The sequence below is a fragment of the Pristiophorus japonicus genome, chromosome 2 (genome assembly GCF_044704955.1).
Source record: "Pristiophorus japonicus isolate sPriJap1 chromosome 2, sPriJap1.hap1, whole genome shotgun sequence".
NCBI lineage: Eukaryota > Metazoa > Chordata > Chondrichthyes > Pristiophoridae > Pristiophorus > Pristiophorus japonicus.
In genome coordinates, this window is record NC_091978.1 from 281783163 (window position 1) to 281801922 (window position 18760).

The following is an 18760-nucleotide window of genomic DNA, read 5'->3' on the forward strand; positions in this document are numbered from 1 at the left end:
ACCCTGGTAGACCCATCGTTTCAGCCTTTTCTTGCCCCATCAAACCTATTTCTTCCTGTCTACTTATGTTATTTATTTTGGTTGATTCACATACAGATAGACAGACTCACCTGAGCCCAGTGGTTTTTAAACACAATGGTGCAGGTTTCCGAGTCCACTCCTGAAAGACTTGGGACCTGTCGATTCCCTTTGCTAATGGCAGCTGAAGCCATGTTGTTCACCAGATCAGTTCTTGACCATGTCGGAAATATGCAAGCAGAATATATTCGGTTCTTTCTTCAAACCCACAGTTCCAACAACCAAGCTGTACAAAAAATGTCTAGTTTAGTTTATGATTCGCAGTAACCTGAGAAAGAATATATAAGCATATCATCAAGTCAATTTACTGAACAGAAATGCAACTGATTATTTTAGATGGGAGCCCATGACTCCTGTTCTCACGCCTTCACAACTTACTTTTCTAAACTGTTTTTAATACAAGATTTCTACACAGCGGGGAGGGAAATGTTAAAAATATTTCGGACTCTGTACAGAGAGATTTAATTAATTACTGCAGGACAGAGAGAGAAATGCTACTTACCTTGTCGTCTCCAAGCTCACTCTGAAGGGAATTTGTTTTCCTCACCCAAACACCCCGAGGCCGCATTGGCCCTGGCCCAGTCACCAATCGATTACACTGGTTGATTGGGCTGATTCATGGAAGATTTTACATTCAGGCTCATGTTAATTAATTTGTGTGGCAACTATTCCACCTCAGCTAGACTGGCACATTTTGGACACAATTTCCCAATTCCACTCATTGAGGAAACTTCAGGCCAAGATTATTTAGTATTCAGATGCACAAAGGGATGTATAAAGACAATTGGATACAATTGGGTAGCACTACACAGGAGCAGGAATGGTGTTGATTTTCCTCATTACCCATCTGATATTGTTCGGTTAGACTGGATGGCAATGTGGGGGCTGACGCATTTTCCTTTTACCCTTGGACCTGGATCCAAATAAATCGAATGAAAATGTGTGATGTCCAACAACTGTTAATGAAATAAATATAGACCAGCCCAGTACAATTCCAAGTGTCAAAAGGTATATCACAGAACTATCTTGCAATTCACAGAAATACTAGTAAATGATTAAACATGATTCATAAACATCTCTAATTACTCATTTACTGGCAGCAAATAGTGACAACCATATCAGTTATACCTGTACAATTCACTATTCTCCAATTATTTTCTAATGGAAAGCATGGATAGATCACCTGCTCAGGTTCCCTCCCTCCATATGATAAAGACCCAGTTTCCAATTGCCACTGCTCTCAATGGCGAGGCTAACATCATACACTTACATGACCAACGGTGGTTGGGAAAATAATTTTTAAAATTTCCTGTTGCAGTGTGTTGCTGCACCATTGGCCTGAACTAACAGATCTGCAAAAATGAGGGTAATTTTAACCCCCCAAAACGGGTGGGTTTGGGTCAGATGGGAAATTAAAATTTAAAAAATTTCCAACCCGAACCCAGTCCACTTCGAACCATCCCACTTCAAGTTTAATGGAGCTGGGCGACCAACCCTCTTTCAGGAGGCGGGTCTCCTCATTTACATACATTAATAGGGCTGCATGCCTCAGATGTTTTTCTCTGTTCCAGCATTAACGCTGGCCAGCTGGGTTTCCCAGGTCTTGGGAAACCCGACAGCTAAAGCGAGGCAAGGATTGCTGGATGGAACAGGACTTTGTAGCACTCTTTTGGGCCAGGAAGAGCAGGAGTGTATCCCCACCTCCCAAGCTACCTTGTTAACCTCCCCAGTGATTGGGACCCCCCATGATCTTCTCCTATCCTCTCCTGATATCTCCGAGCTCCCATTAAACTCCCTCCCTGACTCCTGATCTCTCCACCCTCCCTTCCCAATCGATGTTCCCCCAGACCCCCCTGCCCCCCGCCCCCCAATCAATGTCCCTGCCGACTTCTCCCTCCCTTCCCAGCTGCAGCCTGGTACCACAGGCCTACCCGTCCACCGGCAAGCCAGCCTCTCAATCTGGCTGGCTGGATGCGGCTGGGAAACGGATTCCAAAAATGGTAATCAAGCAATTCCGTGAAATTTGGCAGGACCCGAGAAAAACCCATTCTTCAGGGTTTCCTGACCGCCAATGCCCCCTCCCGCCACCCTGTAAACATTGGGGCCAGTGAGCTTGATATATAAATGAAATGACATGTTAAGGACAGGCATTATGAGAAAAAGGATTTTTATGAAATATTTTAAACTTTACTCAAAATAAAGATTTAAAATAACAAGATAAAATGGATGGGCCATTAAAATTAATTTTGCAACACATTTTTCCCATTAAATCAATTTTTTTTTTCGTTCTCTCTTGAAAGTTATGACTTTCCCTGGCACCAATAGCTTTCCAACACCCTATTCAAATGGCCATTATTCAAGTGTGCCAGCCATAGCTCAGTGGTGTCCCTCAACCAACATCTAGAGACAGACAATCTGGTCATTTATTTCATAGCTGTTTATGGAACCTTAGCTGCCACGTTTTCTACATTACAACAGTGAGTACACATCAAAAGTACTTCATTGGCTATGAAGTCCTGAGGTTGAGAGAGGCACCAAATAAATGCATTTTTTTTCTCAGAAAGTGAGTACCAGCTGGCTATTTGATAGTGGAAGGCATCACAGCCAAGCCCAATCCTGTCCCTCACCCAATGTTAACACACATATTTTCCAACAGGGGTCATAGGTCATATATCATGGGGGACATCCAACCCCACCCACCGAGATATCTGCGCTCCTCAAATTCTGCCCTTTTGGGCATCCCTGATTATAATCACTCAACCATTGCTGGCCGTGCCTTCAGCTGCCTGGGCCCCAAGCTTTGGAACTCCCTGCCTAAACCTCTCTGCCTCCCTTTCCTTCTTTAAGATGCTCCTTAAAACCTACCTCTTTGACCAAGGTTTTGGTCATCTGCTGTAATTTCTTCTTATGTGGCTCAGTGTCAAAACATTTTTTTGTTTTATAACACTCCTGTGAAGCGCCTTGGGATGTTTCACGATGGTAAAGGTGCTATATAAATACAAGTTGTTATTGCTGCTGTAGGTTGGCAACTAGAAGTGGGATTCAAAGCTGCCATCTTTACCATTAGAGAATCTGGGAGCTGCAATTCCTCCACCTTATTTCGTGAGCTGAAAATCTGGCATTGCAAGATGGTCCACTGATTACAACTTCTACAACTGAACATATTATATATTTAGTGCTGTCATTTTGTTTTCCCGTAACGATTATTCAGGCTACCTAGCTGCTTCCGTCCTTCAGGAATGGAAGCACTATCCTGTGCAACTACCTAATTAACTCAAAAGAAAAATAAGAAAAAGTGGAGATCAGGACATAGCTGCCTGTGCGGATCTGGGCACCACTTACAATGTCAACTGTTTGAAGCCATCTGAATGTGGTTTTGGACACAGCAGGCAAGAATTACAAACATTCTCAGTGGTAACTTTACCTTCTGTTGTCTTCACTGCTGCACAACAGCACCTCAGAGGAAGGCTTAATGCCAAATCTAATCTAATACTCGGGCCTTTCAGTTACAAAATTCAACTCAGGAAATTCACGGCAAGTGAGTTAACATTCAGAGCTCCCCTGATGGCTCCATGAATTTCTCCAGCAAGTAGCCGATCCACAAAAACTGGAGATAGAACCTAGGGCCTTCTTTGTGTTTGCAAAGTCAGCTGTCAGCCAGGGGAGTGGTACAGCGGTCACTATTTGAAGAGATGGAGTATTCTCTCAGTGCCTGAGCCAACAGTTGTCCCTCTACCAACACGCACCTCATTGCTGTAGGTGTGTATTTGCTGTGCAAAGATTGGCTGCCGTGTTTGGGTATAAAACACGACACTACAAAACCATTTCATTGACTGTGATGCACTTTGGGAAGTTCTGAGGATGTGAAAAATGCTATATAATGCAAGTTCTTTCTTTTCTTTCCAAACTTCCTGTTAATACTGAATGGATACAGTATTTGGTTTCTTTTCAGGATTTAGGAGCTGAAATTGACCCCGACTAATAAGTTGGGCACCTACTGTTTTTTAAAGTTTTTTCTCTGATCCAATCCATGGGGTGGGGATTTGAACGATATTCAGCTCTTTAACTTTTTTTTCGTTTGGGGTGGTGATCGTGGTGGCAGTGCCCTTCAGTTAAAGGGGAGGGCTGCTGCGAACTCTGCACTGAGTTTAGTTTGGCCCACTGGGCCACCAGGGAGGGTTTCGGCCGGGCCAGCGGCCTGGTACCAGGTACCAGAGGAGGTGCCGGGCTGCCTGTTCGCGGCCGTGGCCACCATTGTCAGGCCGACATTGGAGTCAGCTGACAAGTAAAATAAAATGGCTTCCGCAGACGTGCCACCCAGGCACTCACAGCTGCGCACAGGAGAAAGCTGTCGGGGGCAGCGAGCGGCGGCCAATCCGCTTCCGCGGGGCAATTTCCCATGGAGCAATTTCCCATGCAGGACGGAAAGGGGTCGCTGCCGGTCGGAAGGGTGTCGGTGCATGCCGGACGGGGCAGCAGCATGGAATCTTGTTCACATCGCTCCCGGCCCATCCGTCTGCCCCCAGTCGGTAAGGCCGATCCACTCCATTACCGCCTCTTAGAAGTGGTAATGGGCCTTAAGGAGGGGGGCAATTTCGGCCCCTTCATTTCTTCAGTCCAAACTATAGTTTATTGAAGAAGTTTTTAAAAATATGTTCAGGTGAGTAAATATACATAATGGGAAAAAATATAATATCCATTCACAAGATATGGGCATATCTAGCAAAGCTAGTCATTAATTGCCCATCCCTAGTTGCCCTTGAGAAGGTGGTGTTGAGCTGCCTTCTTGAACCGCTGCAGTCCAGTTAGTGAAGGTACTCCCAACAGTGGAGTTCCAGGATTTTGACCCAGCAACATTGAAAGGTCAAAATCCTGATCTCACAATCTGGCCACCGGGTTCTCACAAAATGCTTTATGAATTTTTTTCCCCCTTCTGTAATTAAAATCTCTCCTGTACAAAATAAGAGCTTGAACAAAATAAAAAATTCAAAAAGATACTTACATCGCAGTAACAATTCAATTTATCCATTGTTTCTTGTGCCTTTTAATGCTGTCATTAAAGTTTTTATTTGAAGGCCACAGCCTCTCTCGGGAGCTTGGCCTTGATCCAGCATTAAGATTCGATCTGAATTTGAGTCTGAGCATATAAAGTGCCCGATTCCCTTCAGTTCGCAATACTGATGGAATATTTTTCTTTTGTTTCTAGCACTTTTGTTCAATAATTTTTCTCCAAATAATTTTGAAAAACAAGAGGACAATTTCAAAAGGTAAAATTTATTTTGAGTTTTTAAAAAAAAGGCAATTTCTGTTTGTGAGTGAAAGGCATTACATTTTATTAGCTTCAGGAAGAGACTGAGAAAAATTATAAATTCCTGTGTCGACATTTATAATGGATGTTGTACAATTACGTAATGAGCATGTTAATTTCAAAAATAAACTTGGGGCCTGATCAAGAGCGGAGAGCAGGCAGATTGCCTGCCTGTGGTTGGAATTTTTTGGAGGAACCCGGTTCCACTGAGATTCTGCCCTGTTTCTTTCAGCCCGCCATATTCCAACAAGTGGACGTGGACAGACAAACCTCCCCCAATCCTCCATAGTACGGAGTGTGTCTGGGGAATTCCAAGGCTACCCCAGAAGTTCTATCCATTTCACCCTGATAAGGCCTTAACAAAATACTTGCCAGCTGTCTGCAGCAATACACACACTCAGGGCCTCAGTGCTAGTTATGCAAACCCTACTACCTAAATAGCACATGAATATAGGGAGGGACATTATAAATTCACCGCTCAGATCAACCACTTTAGTCTACAAGATGGAAGCGCTGTGTGGATTAAAGGATTGATTCTAGAAATCGGAAAAAGTATATCTTTTAAAAAAGGAATATGCTCAAGAGAAATAAAGGTACCCAAAATGACAATAAAAAGGAAACAAAAAGACAAGCACGCTTGCTGCGTCTGTTTCTTGTCTATCCTTTGGCCTTAAAAAAACTTTTCAAGCGGGAATGCTTTCACTCTATGGAGTCTTACTGCAGTGGGCCCATGTCACAATTTATGATGATCCAAGCTGCTTCTGCAGCTTGTGCTCCATATGGTCATCAGATTAAAAAAAACATCATTTTACGAGGGTATAGTCAGCTACAACAGGCTAGAATATCACTGACAGGAAGCATTTCGTATCAATAAATGTTATTCTTACAGTATTAATTTATAGTAGAGAAAATACTCATAACTGGGAGGGTATGATTTTTACATTTATATCCTCAGTATTATATTCAATAACAGGATCTATTCAAATATGATGAATGAAGAGAATTCTGCAGCAATAAAGAATATAATTTAAACTGCTACTTCCTCTTTTTACATTGCACAGAATTTACAAAGTGTTGGTATGTCTGCGACCAAGAAATATAATGAATAACCTTTAACCTGTTTGTAGCATTACTGTGTGGTTACTAATGCAAAGCAGGGCTTAACATTCCTTAGTGACAGTATATAGCAATCCTCCTCCTCTTCCTCCATTTCGGATGCCCCCAAAAGTTAGTCACCATTCTCCGTCTGCTCCATGACGACATGCGGGCCATGATCCTTACCAATGGATCCATTACAGGCCCAATCCACGACTGGACCGAGATCAAGCAGAGCTGCGTCATTGCCCTAACCCTCTTCTCAATCTTCCTCACTGCCATACTCCACCTTACAGTCAATAAGCTCCCCACTGGAGTGGAACTAAACTACAGAACCAGTGGCAACCTGTTCAACCTTTGTCGTCTCCAGGCCAGGTCGAAGACTATCCCAACCTCTGTCGTCGAGCTACAGTACACGGACGACGCCTGCATCTGTGCACATACAGAGGCTGAACTCCAGGACATAGTCAACGTATTTACTGAGGCGTACAAAAGCATGGGCCTTACGCTAAACATTTGTAAGGCAAAGGTCCTCCACCAACCTGTCCCTGACGCACAGCACTGCCCCCCAGTCATCAAGATCCACAGCGTGGCCCTGGACAACGTGGACCATTTCCCATACCTCGGGAGCCTCTTATCAACAAGAGCAGACATTGATGACAAGATTCAACGCCACCTCCAGTGCGGCAGTACAGCCTTCGGCCGCCTGAGGAAAAGAGTGTTTGAAGACCAGGCCCTCAACTCTGCCACCAAGCTCATGGTCTACAGGGCTGTAGTAATACCCGCTCTCCTGTATGGCTTAGAGACATGGACCATGTACAGTAGACACCTCAAGTCGCTGGAGAAATAGCACCAACGATGTCTCCGCAAGATCCTGCAAATCCCCTGGGAGGACAGACGCACTAACGTTAGCGTCCTCGACCAGGCCAACATCCTCAGCATCGAAGCACTGACCACACTTGATCAGCTCTGCTGGGCAGGTCACATTGTTCACATGCCAGATACAAGACTCCCAAAGCAAGCACTCTACTTAGAATTCCTTTACGGCAAACGAGCAAAAGGTGGGCAGAGGAAATGTTAAAAGGACACCCTCAAAGCCTCCCTGACAAAATACAACATCCCCACTGACGCCTGGGAGTCCCTGGCCAAAGACCACCCTAAGCGGAGGAGGTGCAACCAGGAGGGCGCTGTGCGCCTCGAGCCTCATTGCCGAGAGCATGCAGAAATCAAGTGCAGGCGGCAGAAAGAGCGTGCAGCAAACCTGTCCCACCCACCCTTTCCCTCAATGACTATCTGTCCCACCTGTGACAGGGACTGTGTTTCTCGTATTCGACTGTTCAGCGACCTAAGGACTCAGTTTTAGAGTGGAAGCAAGTCTTCCTCGATTCCGAGGGAATGCCTATGATGATATAGCAATCAATCGGAGAAATACATAATAACTTGCCAAATGTATGACCTACAAATATGCTTGAAAATAAATTTTATTTGTAAAATCCCCCTCAATTTCTTTACCTGAACACATGGCTCATTACATCTTCCTGAACCCACAATGTTAACAGGCTCATTTTGTGGTATATAGTGGTTATGTTGCTGGACAAGTAATCCAGAGTCCAGAGGCCTTGACTAATAATCCAGAGACATGAGTTCAAATACGAGAAACAATAAGACAAAAACGGACAGACCACCCGGCATCGACCTGGGCACTGACTACAGACACAACAATGGCACACCCAGCCCAGCTGAACCTGCAAAGTCCACCTTACTAACATCTTGGGACTTGATCCAAAATTGGGAGAGCCGTCCCACAGACTAGTCAAGCAACAGACTGACATAGTCATACTCACAGAACCATACCTTTCAGCCAATGTCCTAGACTCCTTCATCACCATCCCTGGGTATATCCTGTCCCACCGGCAGGACAGAGGTGGTAGCACAGTGGTATACAGTCGGGAGAGTGTGATCATGGGAGTCCTCAACATTGACTCCAGACCCCATGAAGTCTCATGGCTCCAGGTCAAGAATGGGCAAGGAAATCTCCTGCTGATTACTACTTAGTGCACTCCCTCAGCTGATGAATCAGTACTCCTCCATGTTGAACACCACTTGGGAGAAGCACTGAGGGTAGCAAGGGCACAGAATGTACTCTGGGTGAGGCACTTCAATGTCCATCACCAAGAGTGGCTCAGTAGCACCACTACTGACTGAGCTGGCCGAGTTCTGAAGGATATAGCTGCCAGACTGGGCCTGCGGAAGGTGGTGAAACATAGAAAATAGGTGCAGGAGTAGGCCATTCGGCCCTTCGAGCCTGAACTACCATTCAATAAGATCATGGCTGATCATTCACCTCAGTACCCCTTTCCTGCTTTCTCTCCATACCACTTGATCCCTTTAGCTGTAAGGGCCATATCTAACTCCCTCTTGAATATATCCAACGAAATGGCATCAACAACTCTCTGCGGTAGAATTCCACAGGTTAACAACTCTGAGTGAAGAAGTTTCTCCTCATCTCAGTCCTAAATCACTTACCCCTTATCCTTAGACTGTGTCCCCTGGTTCTGGACTTCCCCAACCTCGGGAACATTCTTCCTACATCTGTCAGAATTTTATATGTTTCTATGAGATCCCCTCTCATCCTTCTAAACTCCAGTGAATATAGGCCCAGTCGATCAGGTCTCTCCTCATATGTCAGTCCCGCCATTCCGGGAATCAGTCTGGTGAACCTTCGCTGCACTCCCTCAATAGCAAGAACGTCCTTCCTCAGATTAGAAGACCAAAACTGAACACAATATTCCAGGTGAGGCCTCACTAAGGCCCTGTACAACTGCAGTAAGATCTCCCTGCTCCTATACTCAAATCCCTTAGCTATAAAGGCCAACATACCATTTGCCTTCTTCACCACCTACTACACCTGTATGCCAACTTTCAATGACTGATGTACCATGACACCCAGGTCTCGTTGCACCTCCTCTTTTCCTAATCTGCCGCCATTCAGATAATATTATGCCTTCATGTTTTTGCCACCAAAGTGGATAACCTCACATTTATCCACATTATACTGCATCTGCCATGCATTTGCCCACTCACCTAATCTGTCCAAGTCACCCTGCAGCCTCTTAGCATCCTCCTCACAGCTCACATCGCCACCCAGCTTAGTGTCATCTGCAAATTTGGAGATATTACCTTCAATTCCTTCATCTAAATCATTGATGTATATTGTATATAGCTGGGGTCCCAGCACTGAGCCCTGTGGCACCCCACTAGTCACTGCCTGCCATTCTGAAAAGGACCCGTTTATCCTGACTCTCTGCTTCCTGTCTGCCAACCAGTTCTCTATCTAATCAGTACATTACCCCCAATACCAAGTGCTTTAATTTTGCACACCAATCTCTTGTGTGGGACCTTGTCAAAAGCCTTTTGAAAGCTGCTCTTTCATCTTTAATAATTGATTCCAACATTTTCCCCACTAGTGATGTCAGGCTAACTGGTCTCTAATTACCTGTTTTCTCTCTCCCTCCTTTTTTAAAAAGTGGTGTTACATTAGCTACCCTCCAGTCCATAGGAACTGATCCAGAGTCGATAGACTGTAGGAAAATGACCACCAATGCATCCATTATTTCTAGGGCCACGTCCTTAAGTACTCTGGGATGCAGACTATCAGGCCCCGGGGATTTATCGGCCTTCAATCCCATCAATTTCCCCAACACAATTTCCCGACTAATAAGGATTTCCTTCAGTTCCTCCTTCTCACTAGACCCTCAGTCCCCTAGTATTTCCGGAAGGTTATTGGTGTCTTCCTTCGTGAAGACAGAACCAAAGTATTTGTTCAACTGGTCTGCCATTTCTTTGTTCCCCATTATAAATTTACCTGATTCTGACTACAAGGGACCTATGTTTATCTTCACTAATCTTTTTCTCTTCACATATCTATAGAAGCTTTCGCAGTCAGTTTTTATGTTTCCAGCAAGCTTCCTCTCATACTCTATTTTCCCCCTCCTAATTAAACCCTTTGTCCTCTTCTGCTGAATTCTAAATTTCTCCCAGTCCTCAGGTTTGCTGCTTTTTCTGGCCAATTTATATGCCTCTTCCTTGGATTTAACACTATCTTAATTTCCCTGGTTAGCCACAGTTGAGCCACCTTCCCCATTTTATTTTTATTCCAAACAGGGATGTACAATTGTTAAAGTTCATCCCCATGATCTTTAAATGTTTGCCATTGCCTATCCACTGTCAACCCTTTAAGTATCATTCGCCAGTCTATTCTAGCCAATTCATGTCTCATACCATCGAAGTTACCTTTCCTTAAGTTCAGGACCCTAGTCTCTGAATTAACTGTGTCACTCTTAATAAAGAATTCTACCATATTATGGTCACTCTTCCCCAAGGGGGCCTCGCACAACAAGATTGCTAATTAGTCCTTTCTCATTATACATCACCCAGTCGAGGATGGCCAGCCCTCTAATTGGTTCCTCGACATATTGGTCTCGAAAACCACCCCTAATACACTCCAGGAAATCCTCCTCCACCGTATTGCTACCAGTTTGGTTAGCCCAATCTATATGTAGATTAAAGTCACCCATGATAACTGCTGTACCTTTATTGCATGCATTCCTAATTTCTTCTTTGATGCTGTCCCCAACCTCACTACTACTGTTTGGTGGTCTGTACACAACTCCCACTAGCGTTTTCTGTTCTTTGGTATTCCGCAGTTCCACCCATACAGATTCCACATTCTCCAAGCTAATGTCCTTCATTACTATTGCATTAATTTCCTCTTTAACCAGCAACGCTACCCCACCTCCTTTTCCTTTCTGTCTATCCTTCCTGAATGTTGAATACCCCTGGATGTTGAGTTCCCAGACTTTGTCACCCTGGAGCCATGTCTCTGTAATGCCAATTATATCATATTCATTAATTGCTGCCTGCGCAGTCAATTCGTCCAGCTTATTACGAAAACTCCTCGCATTGAGGCACAGAGCCTTCAGGCTTGTCTTTTTAACACCCTTTGCCCCTTTAGAATTTTGCAGTAATGTGGCCCTTTTTGATTTTTGCCTTGAGTTTCTCTGCCCTCCACTTTTACTTTTCTTCTTTCTATCTTTTGCTTTTGCCCCCATTCTACTTCCCTCTGTCTCCCTACATAGGTTTCCATCCCCCTGTCAGTTTAACCCCTCCCCAACAGCACTAGCAAATACACCCCCTAGGACATTGGTTCCAGTCCTGCCCAGTTGCAGACCGTCCAGTTTGTACTGGTCCCACCTCCCATAGAACCGCTTCCAGGAATTTAGCTGAGCTATCCTGCAATTCCTATTCTGACTAGCACGTGGAACTGGTAGCAATCCTGAGATTACTACCTTTGAGGTTTTACCTTTCAATTTAACTCCTAGCTCCCTAAATTCAGCTTGTAGGACCTCATCCCGTTTTTTTACCTATAAAGTTGGTACCTATATGCAGCACGACAACTGGCTGTTCATCCTCCCTTTTCAGAATGCCCTGCACCCGCTCCAAGACATCCTTGACCCTTGCACCAGGGAGGCAACATACCATCCTGGAGTCTCAATTGCGGCCGCAGAAACGTGTATCTATTCCCCTTACAATAGAATCCCCTACCACTATAGCTCTCCCACTCTTTTTCCTGCCCTCCTATGCAGCAGAGCCACCCATGGTGCCATGAACTTGGCTGCTGCTGCCCTCCCCTGATGAGTCATCCCCTCCAACAGTACCCAAAACGGTGTATCTGTTTTGGAGGGGGATGACCGCAGGGAACCCCTGCGCTACCTTCCTTCCACTGCTCCTCCTGCTGGTCACCCATTCCCTAACTGCCTGTGTAACCTTTAGCTATGATGTGTCCAACTCACTAAATGTGCTATTCACGACATTCTCAGCATCGCAGATGCTCCAGAATGAATCCATGCGCAGCTCCAGTGCCGCCATGCGGTCTGTCAGATGCTGCAGCAGGATACACTTCCTGCATATGTCGTCGTCAGCAAGGGACACTGGAAGCATCCCTGAGTTCCCACATAGCACAGGAGGAGCATGACACGTGTCCGAGCTCTCCTGCCATGACTTAACCCTTAGATTGACTTAATTTGGTAACAATGATAAAAGTTACCTACTGATAAAGGAAAAGAAAAAGAAGAAAAACTAGCTTGGCAGGGGGAATGGGAACCTGAGAATAGATTCAGTAGGGAAGGAAGTAAAGCAGAAATTGGACAGCAAGAATTTAGAAAGCGAATCTGTGCGACAAGGGTCAGTAAGTAGTAATCAAGGAGGTCTTCCTGTGCTAAATGGTATATACTTTAATGCAAGGAGTATAGCGAATAAGGCGGATGAGCTAAGAGCACAGGTAGATAACTTGGGAGTATGACATTATAGCCATTACAGAGACATGGCTGAAAGAGGGGTAGGTTTGGCTGATCAATATTCCTGGTTACAAGATTTTTAGACAAGACAGAGAGGGGGGTAAAAAAGGGGGGGGTCGCGGTATTGATTAAAGAAACTATTACAGCGGTGAGGAGGGATGATATGTTAGAGGGGTCATCAAATGAGGCCATATGGGTCGAATTGACAAATAAAAAAGGGGCGATCACACTGCTGGGCGTGTATAATAGACCCCCAAACAGTGGGAGGGAGATAGAGGAGCCAATATGTAGGCAAATTGCTGTGAAGTCCAAAAACCAAAGGGTAGTAATAGTAGGGGATTTTAAACTATCCTAATATTGATTGGGACAAATATAGTGTGAAGGGTATCGATCGTACAGAATTCTGAAAAAGCATTCAAGAGAACTTTTTTAGTCAGTGTGTAACAAGCCCAACACGAGAGGTGGTTTTGGATTTAGTTTTGGGGAATGAAGCTGGGCAGGCTGAAGGGGTATTAGTAGGAAAGCACTTGGGTGCCAGTGATCATAATTCAGTCAGATTCAAGTTAGTTATGGATAAGGACAAGGATAAGCCTGGAATAAAATCCCAAATTGGGGAAAAGCTAAATTTACTAAGTTGAGGAGCGATTTGACCACAGTGGACTGGAAACAGCTACTTGAGGGTAAATCAGTGTCGTAACAGTGGGAGGCATTCAAGGAGGAGATCCGGAAGGCTCAGGCCAAACATGTACCCTTAATGAAAAAGGGTGGGAATAACAATTCTAGAGCCCCCTGGATGTTCAGGGACTTATAGGGGAGGATAAAGAAAAAAAGGGAAGCTTATATCATATACCGACGGCGAAATACTATAGAATCTTTGGAGGAATATAGAAGGTTTAGAGGTTGTCATGTATTCAACCAGCATTGTAACCCATGTATAATCTGACCTATGTTGTACACTGTGAGAACAATGACCACTAGGTGGGAGACACTCCTAACCTGGATCTTCAGGTATAAAAGGGGAAGCTCCACCCACCTTCATCACTTGAGTGCTAAGGAATAAAGCACAGGTCACAGACTGACCTTCTCTCAAGCATGGGCCCCGTGTGCATTTATACTGTATAGTAAGGACGTATCAATGGCAACGAGAAACTGGGATTTAAACCACACGAGCATGGCCACTAGCAGAACAGACGAGGGGTACTGTGTTAAGGAATGGTTGGGACAGAGATTCAACATTGTTAAAGCAGCACACAGTTCTCCAGGCAGGCAATCGGGCATGCACCAACATGTAGTCGAACCCAGAGGGGGAGTTCGACAGAGACAATGGCAAGCTGAACGGCGATTCAAGCCATTGCAAGGGACAATGCGGCCAGTAATGGGGCCATCAACATCTGTTAATGGCGCATTCAAGGACAGTCACAGGGGCAGCCAGGGACGATCGATTGGCAAGGGACCTTTTGTTTCAAACAACAGCTCATGTTGGAGGCGTGGAGGCACACACTCAGCCGGAGTTTGCAGAGATGAGCAAAATGCAGAAGTGAACGCTGGGGGAAATCGCTGGAAGCTGAAGTTCAGCAAGTTCATGTGGAGCACGTATACAGTTCATACACCAGGACGCCACCGATAATGATGAAAGTGCTCCTCAATGGCATCCCAGTATCAATGGAGCTAGACACGGGGGCCAGCCAGTCCCTGATGGGTATCAAACAGTTCGAAAAGTTGTGGCCGCCGTCCAAGGCCAAGAGGCCAAAATTATCGCCGATTGATGCACAGGTACGAACTTACACAAAGCAGATCATTCCGGTGCTAGGCTGCGCCACGGTAGTCATGACCCACAAAGATTCAGAGAACAGGTTGCCACTCTGGATTGTCCCAGGGGACGGTCCTGCACTACTGGGGAGGAGTTGGCTTGCTGTCATGAACTGAAAATGGGGCAATGTCAATGCAATTTCCTCTGTGGAGCGAGTATCATGCTCACAGGTCTTGGACAAATTTGACTCATTATTTCAACCCGGCATCGGCACTTTCATGGGGGCCAAGGTAGTGATTCACATAAACCCGGACGCCAGGCCAGAGCTGTGCCGTACGTGATGCGGGAAAAGATAGAAGGCGAATTGGACCGCCTGCTGAGGGAAGGCATCATCTCGCCAGTTGAATTCAGTGACTGGGCGAGCCCGATTGTGCCGGTGCTCAAGGCGGATGGGTCAGTCAGGATATGTGGTGATTACAAGGCCACCATCAATCGGGTGTCACCCCAAGACCAGTACCCGCTACCGAGAGCGGAGGACCTCTTTGCGATGCTATCCGGTGGCAAACTTTTTTCAAAATTGGACCTGACCTCAGCTTACATGACCCAGGAGCTGGCGAGTGAGTCAAAGAAGCTGACCACCATCATGACACACAAGGGGTTGTTTGAGTACAACAGATGTCCCATCGGGATTCGCTCGGCCGCCGCGATCTTCCAACGAAATATGGAAAGCCTCCTCAAGTCGATTCCAGGGACGGTGGTTTTTCAGGACGACATCCTCATCATGGGTTACGATACTGAAGAACACCTCCACAACCTGGAGGAGGTGCTACGCAGACTGGACCGGGTAGGGCTGCGACTGAAAAAGGCGAAGTGCGTCTTCCTAGCTCCAGAGGTAGAATTCCTGGGGATGAGGGTAGCAGCATTCGGGATCAGCCCTACTGCGTCCAAGACGGAAGCGATCCAGAGAGCATCCAGACCCCGTAACACGACGGAGCTGCGTTCATTCCTGGGGCTCCTGAACTATTTTGGTAACTTTCTTCCCAAATTGAGCATGCTGCTAGAGCCGCTACACGTGCTCCTACGCAAAGGTCGCGAATGGGTCTGGGGGGACAGCGAGGAAAGGGCTTTTAATAGAGCACACAATTTGTTATGTTCCAACACTCTTAACACTATACGACCCATGTAAGAAACTTCTGTTTACGTGCTATGCGTCGTCCTACGGTGTCGGGTGTGTGTTGCAGCATGTCAATGTCAAGGGTCAGTTACAGCCGGTAGCTTATGCCTCCAGGAGTCTGTCCCAGGCAGAAAGGGGTTACGGGATGGTAGAAAAGGAGGCACTCACATGTGTATATGCGGGAAAGAAAATGCACCAGTACCTGTTTGGCAGGAAATTTGAGCTGGAGACAGATCACAAACCCCTAACGTTCCTTTTGGCCGACAACAAGGCCATAAATGCAAACGCATACAGAGGTGGGCACTCACATTAGCCGCCTATGACTATACAATTCGGCATAGACCGGGCACCGAAAACTGCGCCAATACACTCAGCAGGCTCCCACTAGCCACCACTGAGGGGGCTACCGAGCATGCTGCTGAGATGGTCATGGCTGTTGAAGCTTTCGGAAGCGAAGGCTCACCCGTGACAGCCCGTCAGATTAAAGTCTGGACAAATAGAGACCCGCTATTGTCTCTAGTCAAGAAATGTGTCCCGAATAGGGACTGGGCAGCCACGTACAGGGCATACCCTGAGGAATTTAAACCATTTCACAGGCGCAGGGATGAACTCTCGATTCAGGCCGATTGCCTGTGGAGAAACCAGATGGGCAGAGAGGTGTTCATCAGAGAACTCCACAATGAGCACCTGGGCATTGTCATGATGAAGGCAACTGCCAGGTCACATGTTTGATGGCCAGGGATAGATGCAGATCTGGAACTTTGTGTTCGCAGGTGCAACATGTGTGCCCAGCTGGGCAATGCGCCCAGGGAAGCCCCCCTTAGCCCCTGGCCATGGCCCACCAAGCCTTGGTCACGCATCCATGTGGACTACGCAGGTCCTTTCATGGGAAAAATGTTTTTGGTTGTAGTAGACGCCTACTCCAAATGGATCGAGTGTGTCATTTTAAATTCAAGCACAGCCTCTGCCACGGTAGAAAGTCTACGGGCAATGTTCGCCGCCCACGGTCTACCGGACGTCTTCGTCAGCGACAATGGCCCGTGCTTCACAAGCACTGAATTCCAGGACTTCATGGCAGGCAATGGAATTAACCATGTCAGAACGGCACCGTTCAAGCCGGCCTCAAAAGGCCAGGCAGAACAAGCACTGCAGATAATCAAACAGGGGATTCTCAGAATCCAAGGGGGTTCCCTACAAAGCCGCTTATCACGCCTCCTGTTAACCTATAGATCCCGACCACACTCGCTCACAGGGGTTCCACCCGCAGAGCTGCTAATGAAAAGGACGCTCAAAACCCGGCTATCCCTTATACACCCCACCATGAAAGAAATTGTCGAGAGCAGGCGCCAGTCACAATATGACTACCATGACAGGAATGCGAGGGCGTGATGTATTGATGTAAATGATCCTGTTTTTGTCCTCAACTACGCTGCAGGGCCCAAATGGCTCACAGGCACTGTGATGCCAAAGAGGGAAATAGGATTCTGGTAGTTAAACTTACCAATGGACAAATCTGCCGCAAACACGTGGATCAAACAAAAAGGAGGTTCAGCAACCCCATAGAAGAAGCAGAGGAAGAACACGATGTAGAGTTCACTCCACCACAGGTGACCGAACACCGGAACCAAAGGGAGAAAAGCCCAATCACTGTGGGCAGTCCGGACAGGCCTGAGGCACCGCAAACAGCAGACACTCAGGCCAGCGCCCAACAACCGGAACCCCAACTCAGGCGCTGCACAAGAGAGCGTAAATCACCAGAGAGACTCAACCTGTGATCCCAATACGACTTTGGGGGGGAGGTGATGTCATGTATTCAACCAGCATTGTAACCCATGTATAATCTGACCTAAGTTGTACAGTGTGAGAACAATGACCACTAGGTGGGAGACACTCCTAACCTGGACCTTCAGGTATAAAAGGGGAAGCTCCACCCACCTTCATCACTTGAGTGCTAAGGAATAAAGGACAGGTCACAGACTGACCTTCTCTCAAGCATGGGCCTCGAGTGCATTTATACTGTATAGTGAGGACGTATCAGAGGTAAAATTAAAAAGGATATTAGGAATGCTAAGAGAGAGCATGGAAAATTCTTGGCCAGTAAAATGAAGGAAAACCTAAAAATGTTCCATACATATATTAAGAGCAAGAGGGTAACTAAAGAAAGGGTAGGGCCTATTAGAGACCATGAGGGTAATCTATGGAGGCGGAAGATGTTGGTATGGTTCTTAACAAATACTTTGCGTTTGTTTTCACAAAGGAAAGGGGCAATGCAGAAACTGCTATCGAGGAGGAGCATGAAATTCTGGAAGAAATAAACATAGTGAGAGAGGAGGTATTAAGGGGTTTAGCAGCTTTGAAAGTAGATACGTCCCCAGGCCCGGATGAAATGCATCCCAGGCTGTTGAGTGAAGTAAAAGAGGAAATAGCTGAGGCCTTGACCATCATTTTCCAGACCTCTTTAGATTTGAGCATGGTGCCAGAGGACTACTAATGTGGTACCCTTGTTTAAGAAGGGAGTAAAGGATAGGCCAAGTAATTACAGCCTAACCTCAGTGGTGGGAAAATTATTGGAAAAAACCCTGAAAGACAGGATAAATCTACATTTGGAAAGGCAAGGATTAACTAGGGACAGTCAGCACAGATTTGTTAAGGGAAGATCGTCTTTGACTAACCTGATTGACCCTCTTGGTTACCTCCTCAAAAAATTCAATGAGGGTAGTGCGTACGATGTAGTGTATATGGACTTTAGCAAAGCTTTTGATAAAGTCCCACATGGTAGACTGGTCACGAGGGCTAATAAGGAAAGGGTATACACATTAAACGGTAGGCCATTTAATAGTGTAAATGAACAAAGAGACCTTGGTGTGCTTGTCCACAGATCTCTGAAAGTAGCAGGCCAGGTGGATAAGATGGTTAAGAAGGCATATGGAATGCTTGCCTTTATTGGCCAAGGGATAGAATACAAGAGCATGGAAGTTATGCTTAAAGTGTATACTACT

General features: G+C 46.0%; 1 protein-coding gene and 1 long non-coding RNA gene across 2 annotated transcripts in view; one reads left to right on the forward strand and one right to left on the reverse strand.

Moving 5' to 3' along the window:
• The window catches only part of fhip1aa (FHF complex subunit HOOK interacting protein 1Aa), a 288301-nt gene that overhangs the window by 143651 nt on the left and 125890 nt on the right, over positions 1 to 18760 (reverse strand). The window contains exon 3 of the mRNA XM_070871447.1: positions 111 to 304. Within this exon, the coding sequence (XP_070727548.1) occupies positions 111 to 212 (102 nt within the window). The 5' untranslated portion in view covers positions 213 to 304. The remainder of the gene's footprint in view (positions 1 to 110; positions 305 to 18760) is intronic.
• Positions 5242 to 18760, forward strand: part of LOC139246893 (uncharacterized) — a 41593-nt gene continuing 28074 nt past the window's right edge. The window contains exon 1 of the long non-coding RNA XR_011590711.1: positions 5242 to 5345. This is a non-coding gene — a long non-coding RNA (uncharacterized lncRNA). The remainder of the gene's footprint in view (positions 5346 to 18760) is intronic.